General features: G+C 44.1%; 1 protein-coding gene across 1 annotated transcript; it reads right to left on the reverse strand.

Moving 5' to 3' along the window:
- Nucleotides 1–1,167: 1,167 nt before the first annotated feature.
- Nucleotides 1,168–4,038, reverse strand: Pyurf (PIGY upstream open reading frame). The gene is made up of 2 exons (XM_038319469.2): nucleotides 3,756–4,038; nucleotides 1,168–2,020 (listed from the first exon to the last, which is right to left on the reverse strand). The coding sequence occupies exons 1-2, from the start codon at nucleotides 3,950–3,952 to the stop codon at nucleotides 1,879–1,881; spliced, it is 339 nt and encodes a 112-aa protein (XP_038175397.1). The 5' UTR covers nucleotides 3,953–4,038; the 3' UTR covers nucleotides 1,168–1,878.
- Nucleotides 4,039–10,946: the final 6,908 nt, after the last annotated feature.

Raw genomic sequence — 10,946 nt, forward strand, 5'->3', positions numbered from 1 at the left:
ATTAAAGAAAGTGACTTAAAAACCAGGCGGTGGTGGCGCACACCTTTAATACCAACTTAGGAGGCAGAGGCAGACGAATCTCTGTGAGTTCGAGACCAGCCTGGTCTACAAGAGCTAGTTCCAGGACAGGCTCCAAAGCTACAGAGAAACCATGTCTCAAAAAACAAAAACAGCACCACCAACAAAACCCAAACAAAAAAATAATGTGACTTCTACTTCACTATATTGACAATACAATAGGAAACATATATGACAGGTTGTAGTTTTCTCTTGACAGGAAGAATCATTGTAAATCTTTTATCAAACTACTTTAGGATGCTGGTTCGTAAGAACCAATTTGGGGGCCAGTGAAATGATTCAGATAAAAGTATCCTCCAAGCTTGACTACCTGAGTTGAAGCCCCAACATCCACATGGTGCAAGGAGAGAATCAACTCCACAAAGCTGTCCCGTGACTACTCCATGCTATGCCCCACCCCATATAAGCAAAAGGTAGATTCATAAGTTAGGCGTGGACTATTTCTGTGGCTGCACACTTGCCTAGCATGCACAAGGCCCTGGGCTAGGGTGTGTGTAACCAATTACATATAACTCTTAATTTTTTTTTTTTTTTTTTTTTTTTTTTTTTTTTTGGTTTTTTCGAGACAGGGTTTCTCTGTAGCTTTTGGAGCCTGTCCTGGAACTAGCTCTTGTAGACCAGGCTGGTCTCGAACTCACAGAGATCCGCCTGCCTCTGCCTCCCGAGTGCTGGGATTAAAGGCGTGCGCCACCACCGCCCGGCAATTCTTAAGTTTCTTTAAGGTAAGGATTGAATCATTCTGCTTCTAAAGCAGATACTGCCTTGCTTGCCTCAATTCTGTTCCAATTCTAGAAAACCAAAGCTCAAGCCTTTAGGGCTTACCAAATTTCCCAAGGCAGAAATAACTAAGTGTAACTTGAAAGGTATCTCTAAACTTAAACGGACATAATAGGCTTCCCATTCCTGACCTTACCTACTGGAAGTATCTCGCTTCTCTGAGAAATTCAACTACTTTGAATATTAAGTGCCTCCAAAAATAAAATGTAGTTACACAAGATATTTCAACATTTTCTCTTACGACCAGACTCTTGAGACAAAAACATTCATTCAGACAGACACCCTTCCACCCCAGCAAACTGAGTTTTGTGGTAAACTGTCAACATTTTATTTTATTATTGATGTAAGCATGTGATGTCAAAGTAATGGAGGAAATTTTATACACCCAGAATTTTCTAAGTACTTAAAGCTTACTACTGACCTTGAAATAAACAAACATTCTGAATGACTACTCTTTAAATGAATGGGAGAAGCAGGCCGCAGGCAATGACTTCAGCTGTCAATCTATAATTGTAGCTGTCAATGCGATATTTTGCTGAAATTCTGATACAGCAGTTTTAAGTGTGAATCTAAAACACTGAGAACAGTACATGCATGAAAAGCTTCCCCAGCCTGTCTCATGGATCTAGCCTGACAGAAGCAAGACAAGTCTTTTTCTAAGTTTACATGCAGTTTCCACAGATGCTGCCTTAGACCTCTTACTAATGTACACGTCATCCTGACTCTGGTTGCATGTACTATGCTTTAGAGCCATCTAGGTCCGCAGGTGGAAGAACACACACACACATACTGGCATGGCAGTTGGCAAGAGCAGACTGTAAAAGCAAAGCCCGGCTGTGCTGGTGCAGCCCTGTGGGAAATTCTCCCCCAGAAAGCAGATCAGAAAAAACCCGCTAAGGAGAGCAGTGGAAGAAGAGTCAAGCAGGCAGAAGTGAACCACTGTTCTTCCCCGGTTGCCCTTCCTTGTTTTAAAGGTATACAGTATTACGAGAACTCAGTAGTCACGCTTTTAACAATCATGGTCTAATGTTGCTCCGCTCCTTCTTGCTTCTTATTTTGACGTATTGTCCTTGCTGCCTGTGGTATCATGTTAGGGATCCCATCAATGATTGGATATGCTATTCCCAACTCTTCATTAATCAATTCATTTGTCGATGCTTCATATCTGAGGGAGAAAAAGAACACAATGAACTGTGAGAAATCAAAGGTCAGAAGAGCTTGATAATCAATAGACCATCTGTCCAGGTCTTGATAGCTACTCCTCCAGCAGTTTTCGTTTTACGTGCACTAAGCCAACCCAACCATTTCTCTTAGAAAACCAAGTTACAATCTGTAGTTATTCCCACTAGAATCAGTATTTCTCCTATTATCTTTTATAAACTTCATTCCCAAGTTATGCCTTAACCTTTCATACTACTTAAAAAAGATGTCTACATTTCAGGCCAGTATTTCTTCCTTGCTATGGTCAATCCCAAATCACTCCAAAAGAAAAGAAACAAAAACAGAACAAAAACTTCCTCTGTTGATGTAAATGCTAAAGAGACTTTTATGAGACAACAGAAGGAAGTCACTGAGAATCAATGCATACAAATAAAAACCTGGATGGCAAGAGGGCACAAAGGAAGGAAGTCTGGAAAGCAGCAAGTCCGCAGTGAGCTAGCCACACAGGTAGACAGTAAAGCAAATGGTGATTTCAAGATTTAAGGAAACCGAACAAGTTCTTCACTACAAAGGGACCAATCTAGAAGGTGAAAATGATGATAAAAAACACTAGTAACATGCAACCCGAAGATAACCACGTTTTATCATTTATGCATTTTGTTAGTGCTGTCCATTATTCTGTTTCTGGAGTCTGGAACTGTGGGTGTATTTCCTCCCCAAACCAGCTGGAAGTTAATGAAAACCTGCTAGGCCACAACTAGAAGCATGGGACAATGCACAGTCAGATCAAGAGTGCCGGGCATCAGGTGTACAGGCACAGCACAAGTCTCTGGAAGATATTTTATATATATATATATTTTATATTATATATATTTTTATATATAGTATTAAATAGTATATATATATATATATATATATATATATATATATATATATATAGTATTAAATAGTGAATAGTTCTGGATTTATCCCGAGTCTCTATGCGTGGCCGAACACTGAAAACAAGAAATGGGGTGGGGAGGGGAGGGGCGCTCACTCCTGTAATCTCCTGCTCTCAGGGAGCTGAGGTAGGAAAAGTACCACAACTTGCTAGCCTGGGCTACATAAAGAGTTTCAGGAAGGGCAATACAAAATATCCAAACCTGTCTCAAAACAAACAAACAAACAAACAACAACAAAAAGCAAAGATGAAGAAAAAGGCTGGGAAGATGTAGGTAGGTCAATAAAGTATTTGCCCTGAAAACGCATGGAACTAAGTTCTGATCCTCAGTAAGTATGTAAGCTTATTCAGTGATGTGAAGCCCCAGCTCAATTCGTCCTAGGTTCTGAGATCCCTTCCTAAAATAAATTGGGGAAAGACTGAAGACAACGAATGCACGGTGACCTTTGGCTTCTGACGCGCGTGAACTCTCACACACTGCAAAAAGGAGACGTGGCGGGGGCAAGGGGAGAGAGGAAATGGGGGAAGAGAGTGAGAAAAAAAGAAAGGAAGAAAGGTCCAGACGCTGGCCCTGATATTCTGCTTCAACAGGCTCTGGAGACGCCAGTATGAGAAACCCTGTCTTTCCTGTGGGTCCAGGACTGACGGTAAGGAGCAGCCACTGCAGAGCCGGAGAAACGCCCGGCTCCCGTCATGGGCGGGACTGACCCCAGCAGCCAGGGAGTGGGCTCTGGACCTGCTGGCTGTGGCCGCTGGGCTACCACCCTTCCTCGGAGGACAGGCGGCCGGCAACTCTCACCTAAGCGGCTTCTTGGAAAGCGGACACACGAGGAACTGCAGCAGCGCGGGGTGGAAGGTGCGGGGCTCCTCCGTCTTGTCGTTCCGGTCAGCAAAGGACCTGACCCCAGGCGCCAGAAGATACCTCCCGGCGACCGCAGACGGTGCGCGCGACCCCCACAGCGCCGGGTTGAGCCTGCAGCACGCGGTGATCAGCATGACCGCGCCGAACTCCTACGCAGCTCGCTTCCCCCGCACCGACCCGCCGGGTCACCCTGGCCAGGCCCCGCCCCCTTTGCGCTCTGCCGAATGCAGCCCCAGCACAGCCAGCACTGCCGCTGTGGTTCCGGGAGCAGGACTGACGTTCCGGTGTCAGTGGCTGCGCCTTCGCTTTTACGAAACTGTGAACAAAACCACTGCTCATTCGGGTGTCCAACTTTTCCGTAAGGCTCATCACAGATGCCAAGGGCCGGACTCCGGTCACACAGTGCTAGGCTTCGACTCGCGTGATTATCTTCAGAGTCTTCAAGCACAGGCGTACTGTGTTAAAAGCAACAGCTTGTTTAATGTTTATCTTTTTTCGGTTTCCGTCCCCATTCAAAAATTTAAGAACCTGAAAACAATGGCTTTGTTCTCTTACTCTGTAAGCCGTTGATGCTTTTAAAACCTAGGTTTGTTAACTGTGACTACTGTGATAAAGCACAGCTAATTCATTCCTGTAAGCCGACTGTTCTTAACCTGTGAGAGGAGACCCTGTGGTCCAGTGACTTGTTCGCAGGGGTTGCCTAAGACTGTTGGAAAATACATATTTACATGACGATTCATAGAAAAATTACAGTTTTGAAGTAGAAATGAAAATAATTTTGTTTGCGGGGAGGGGGGCGTCACCACAACATAAAGAACTGTGTTAAAAGGTCACAGTATTAGGAAAGTTGAGACCCACTGCTGCAAGTGAACCTGAAGGCTGTCTGGGAAAGGAAGCAGATTTATTTCCCTTGGTCAAAGGGTCCACTAGCTTGGGTTTTGACTCCAACTTTGCATGGGTGTGATGCCTGTTTGATTTTCCTTATACAGTTTTGAGGTAGGCAAGAACTTGGGCCCAGACAGTTCCACATTTCTAAGCCAGACAACTCAATTTCCTTATTGGTATAATAAAATAATTCAGTTTCCTTATAGGTATAGTAAGATCAATAACTATCCTGACTATGAACTGAAGTTGGGGTGAGCATGGGGGGAACCTTCTCTATTTAAAATTCTATAAGATTCTGTAAGACTAGCCTGCCATGGTGGCGTACACATTTAATCCCAGAACACAGGAAGCAGAGGAACCCAGGTCTCTGAGTTTAAGAGTGTGAGGCTAGCCTAAGCAACACAGAGAAACCCTGTCTCCAATGAAAAGAGAAAGATTCTACAAAGCTGGTGGACAGATTAGAACTCTCCATGATTGTGGAGAATTGGACTGTTCCAGGCCCTGAGCCAGATTCTCTTCGGCTGTCTTTAGATGCCTTCTTAGCCATTCACTGCCTACCTCTGCATCTGACCTAACATTCCTTTGGGAGTGTACTACCAGGCCACTGTCAGCTAATGTGAAAGAGAATCCCCGGAAGGAAGCAGTGCCTGCACAGACTGGCTGACTGATTAGAGCTTCCGTGATGGGAAGAAGCTGGAAGGCCTCAAGTCTAGAGCCAACGTGTATTGGAAGCATCTTTAGCCCCCTTAGGAGCCACTTATTACTCTCTTTTGTACATGACCTGACACCTTTGTGGCCAAAAGAATATATGAACAGAGCCCTAGTTTCCACCCATCAGAAGGATCTGTCAGACAACAGCTAGGGTCTATCACAGTTTTCCTTGCTTGGCTGTAGCCCACCTGCCTGATGTACCCACTAATGTATTTTATGTGTTATTTTATGACATTTTAAAAAACTAATAATAAAAGTTCATAAAATTGCTACTGAGAGAGAATTAGAGGGACATAGGTAGGCAGGAAAAGTGAAAATGGCTCCCTAAGATGGTGGCTTCGTGTTCCCAGACAAAAGTAGACTGGGCGGTAGTGGCGCACACCTTTAATCCCAGTACTTGGGAGGCAGAGGCAGGTGGATCTCTGTGAGTTTGAAGCTGGTCTGGTCTACAAGAGCTGGTTCCAGGACAGATTCCAAAAACTACAGAGAAATACTGTCTCAAAAAAAGAAATAAAAAAAGAACAGCATAAGGATATGTATTTAAACAGGACCAGTAGAGGAAATGGGAGAACCCAAGGGCCTCATAAAATACCCGATTGAGGGTTTAGCACATTCCCAGCTTCCGGGCTTCTCCATCCCAAAGGGAACTCTTTGCAATAAAGCTGTCACTTTTGCTTTCTCCACAGCTCTGTCTTGTCTTTCCCTGAATTCAACTCTTTGTCATCCCATAGAATGCACTCAGAGACCTCCTAAATGACTACCAGCACCCCATTACATCTCTTGGAGGTTTGTCTGTGATTTGAGAAGACCTCTACTCAAGACAGCTATACCTTACTAAAAATTACAATGGACTCAGAAGTGGTCATGATCGTCTGGCAATCCAAGGGCCTCTTTGGAGTGAAGGAACACTGTGACCATGATTGACATGGTTTGAACCCCAGGTCAACCCCCACCTCTACTGGGAGTAAGGAGAGTAGGGGGATCTGGCTCTGCTACAACGGCACGCTTTGATCTCAGATGACTAAATGGAGTCTTCTCCTTCAAAAACTAGGGTGGGACTATCGGAACTCAAGAGACATTGCAAACTGGACCCTGAGAAAACAAGCATGTTTCCAGAAAGGAAAGAGGGCAGATTTCTCACTTGAAAAGGTCCATGGGGGAAGTAATTTCTCGATTGATCCCCTGGCTTTTGAGCCCCCGAGAATGCCTGGACGAGGGTAGGCCCCTGGGGATAGGCTGTCTGGGGGAAGGAGCAACTCATTTAGTTCTCTGTTTTTCGAGCTGCTCTAGCACATACTGAGTCCTGAAGATTTCTGATGTACTGAAAAGAAAGTGATGGCCAGCGTGCCTTGGAGGTGGGTCGTGCCTGGAATCCAAGTGGGGGCGGCTAAGAGTGAGCTACTGTGTAGGAAATCTTTTCTGGCTGCTGACACTCCTGAGGGGCCTTAGCTGCTGTGGCGAACCCATATGGCTACTGAAAACTTGTCTTTGCTCTTCCTTAGAGCGCTCAAAAAGTATAAATGTTTCCACTTAAAGCGTTGTCACTATATGTGACATGTGAAGGAAAGGACATGGGTGTCAGGACGAGGGCTTCCCTTAGCTAGATAGTCTGGCAAATGACAACTCTGACCTTATAACTATCCCCCCTCTGCACAAATCCTTTCTTCAGCCTGGGCTCCCCTGTGTATCTGAGTGTGTGCAAAGCTCTCTGCTGTCTTTGCAAAAGACACTGGGCTCAGGAGGTCCCCCAGCTGATGTGGGAGTGTGGAAGAAAATGGCAAGGAGTGTTACCAGTAAGGGTGGGATGCAGCAGAAGGCTGATGATCCTTAAGACTCTGGCCACTGTCCTCTCAATTAGATACTCCCTACTATACAGGTCTTTCCCTGTTCAGGATCCAACCTCTCTGTAACTGATATGCTTCTTACAAGAAATTAAATGTCAAGTTAAGAGCTTTGAGGGTTGGTAGCATCAAAATTATCTTGGATGTAGAGGTATAGGTGACCTAAACTTGAATCAGGGACAAGAGAGTAATATGCCCTGAATAAAAACCAAAAAAAGAAAAAAGAAAAGAAAAAGAAAGCTGGGATGTGACAGGAGACTGAGCCATGGGTTGGTGTGGAAATCCCACACCCTGCTTGCCTTACCCTGGATGAGACTGCACCCATTGTCCCTTGGTAGCAGGTGGTCTAGGTAGGGAAAGAACAACCTTGACCCAAGACCTCTCTATCTTTCCTCCTCCATCTCCTTGTAGATGGGACAGACTGGTTCCAAGATTCCTCCAATGTCTCCACTCAGCACCCTTGTCCAACAAAGCTCAGAATTAGACCCTCAAACCAAAATCTCTGCCTTTCTTTTGTCAGAAGATATAGCTCTTAGCTGATGGCAAATAAATAAATAAATAAATAAATAAATAAATAAAATGGCCACTTCAATGAACCCTCAGTTATAACATTATCCTTCAAATGGATCAATAATGCAAAAGAGAGAGAAAATAGGCCCAGGTCCCCTTTGTTAAACTTTTCTCTTTTCTTCAAGACTACCCAAAAGTGAGTCACAATTATCAGCTCGATTCCACTATTTCGATGGTCTATGTTTCTACTTCTCTACCTGAAATAAGGCGATCACAGACATGCCCATATATCTCTGCCACCTGAGTCATCGCTCCCTGGCTCCTACAAAAGTCATATATTACCATCTGACCCACCCTGGCTCTCCTGGAGCCCTATCCACCATACATTGAAGGTCCTAGAAGAGACCAAACCTTACTTCCAGAGGCCCCTGGAATGCTTTCTTTGAAGGAGTTGGTGAGAAAATTCACACCCTCCTATGGTAACAGTGCCTTCTATTAGCAGAGCTTAAATAACACAAGGATGCACTTACCAAGCCCTGCTCTGGAAGTGCCCACCAGCTCTGATTTTCCCTCTACATCACTAAGAGAAAGGAACTTCCCTGAGAATTCTGATCTAGCTGATAAGGACCCATGCCACAAGCAGTCAGATAAGTTAGCAAGAACTTGAACTAGCGGCTAAGGGATAGCCAGGATGCCTAAGGGAAATCAAAGTCACAGTATTCCTGGCCCCTGGAGCACATAAAGTAACCCTGGGAAGTCAACTCATTGCATATACCCTCCCCAACATTGGGAACATACTTAACTCAAAAGGACAACAGAATTGTGAAATATCAAGCTTGTCTACCGGAAGGACCAGAGATGCCATTTAAGGTCTGTCCCTCCCTCAGTCCTGCTATTTACCTTCCTGATAGGTGAAAATCTTGAGCATGTAAGCCAGGAGGTCTTGCTATAAACCATGACCTTAAAGACAAATCTATAGAAAACTCCATCCTTCCACTGTTTGCTGATGGGAGTTCATCCATTCAGAAGAGAATTAATAAGGCAGGAAGTGACTGTTGGAATAGAATACTAGACTCTTGAATCCCAAACCCTCCATATCAATACTGCTTTTGCTGTTCAGAGTTAAAAGCCCATATTCCTCCAAAACCCAACATGGTCTGGTTCCTCACAGCAATGGTAACACCAACTTCTACAGTAGTTACTTGTATATTGCTATGGTAAATCACTATAATTTATGGGAGGGGAATTTTGTGGGGCTTACAGTTCCAGGGGGGATAAGGTTCCTATGGTAGGGCAGCAAGCTAATAAGCAGCTTTCCTCTGTGGTTTCTGTTTCTACGCTCTCATCTCCCTTTATGGTGGACTGTGATCAGGATGTGTAGCCAAATGAACCCTTTCCTCTCCGGGTTGGTTTTGGTCATGGTGGTTATCACAGAAATGGAAAGCAAACTGATATTTATGCTTATCTGGTACTGTACACTCATAAAGCTATCTGGAAGGAAACAGATATCATTAACAATCCTTATGAACCTCATAAAATATTCCACGAAAATTCTAAATCTACTACAGGCAGTTCTGCTGCAGGCTCCTAGCCAAAAATATGGGACCCCCCCAAGACTTCTTTTACCAGAAAGCAATTTATCATGTTGTCAGACTTCTAGCAGATTATTATCCAAATTCCAGAGCTGGGATAATTACAGGCATGAGGTTTTCACACATTTTTTGCTTCTTTGTCTTCTGTAGATGGCTGCATACATTCTTACTGAACATTTTACAGTCCTTGGCTAGAGTGAACTAGGAAGAGAACTGCAGGAGCGATGTGACCAGTCCACTTAGGGAAACTGACCAATCTGAGCATGGACACTGACCAGCTTACAGGGCTGTTTCCTGTTTCTTTCCACTTAGTCCTCAAACACCCTCTTTTCCCCCTACCACATCCCCCCTCTGTTGATGCTTAATCTTAGTATCAATAACATCATTTTGGTTTGAATTTTAATAGCATCATAATAGGTGACCATGCACCCCCCCCGCCCCTGACCTCTATAAGGCTGGAGAGAAACCTTTGTCTAAGGAAACAATGTAAGGTAAAATCAAGTATCCTTCCAGAATCAAAAGCATAACAGAAAGATTTTAAATCCCCCAAAAGTTGAAAACCATTTTCTAAATAAACTGTATGGGTTTTAGCCATTTTCGCTTTGGACTGCTATGTGGACCACTTTCCCTTAGCTTGTGATCTCTTCTATGATCTTTTAATCATTTATTTGGACCAGTAGTTGTTTAGATGTCATTTATAGCTCTGCATCTATCAAAAGATAATATCCGTTGTCTTAATTAACAATTTGAGTTGAGGGTATGACCTCCCTTCTTCCTATGCATCCTCTAGACTGCTTGATATTTTATTTGAGGGGGTATTGTGGGTCAAAACATATGTATTTTTATCCTTTGGTGTTGATACAGAATACATGATTTTATTATGCCTACTAATTTTAGAACTCTTTCCTCATAAGACAAAAGAGTACGGTAATATCCTGTCCTAGCAGAGTGATGGTATGTATGAATAATAGAATTACAGAAGGAAAACACGTTGTCCACAAGCCACCATTGCTGGATAAGTTACCTCCTCCTTTCCCCATACTTTTCCATCCCAGCTCCCAGCCAATAGCATACTCACAAGCCTAGCTCCAGCCCCCAGGCCTGTGAGCCCTCTTGGATCGTGAGTCACCTTTTCCAGGCAAATCACTTCTTCTCTTTCCTATAGTCCCTATCATGTGACTATTTCCACACCCACATGCTTAACTCCAGGCCCAGAGCCCACAAACCACGTCTGTTCACAAGCTGCCTTTGCCTGGTAAGTCGTTTCTTCCCTTCTTCCTCGATCACTTCACCTGCTGCCATTTCCATACCCACGTGCTTAGTTCAAGATTATTGTATCACCTCATCAGAATAGACAATTATATTCCTTTGGGGGAATGGTACGTCCTGCAAGGCGTTGGTGTTCTGGAACACAAAACAATGACTTATCTTTATGCTTCCAATCTTTGAGTGGGGTGAGCTAGGCTAGACAGGGGCAACAGCAGGATACCTGAGAGGATTTTGGTGAGGGTCCAGTGATGATGGTGTACCAGAGGCCTTGAACCAGACCAGAGAATCTCTGCAATGAGAACTTTGCGGGTGGAACTCAC

The sequence above is a fragment of the Arvicola amphibius genome, chromosome 2 (assembly GCF_903992535.2).
Source record: "Arvicola amphibius chromosome 2, mArvAmp1.2, whole genome shotgun sequence".
Classification (NCBI taxonomy): Eukaryota; Metazoa; Chordata; class Mammalia; order Rodentia; family Cricetidae; genus Arvicola; species Arvicola amphibius.

Coding starts and splice junctions, on each gene's coding strand:
- Pyurf (XM_038319469.2), bottom strand. CDS start 3,952: ATGCTGATCACCGCGTGCTGCAGGCTCAACCCGGCGCTGTGGGGGTCG. Junction 2,021..3,755: donor CTTTCCAAGAAGCCGCTTAG/GTGAGAGTTGCC, acceptor TTTCTCCCTCAG/ATATGAAGCATCGACAAATG.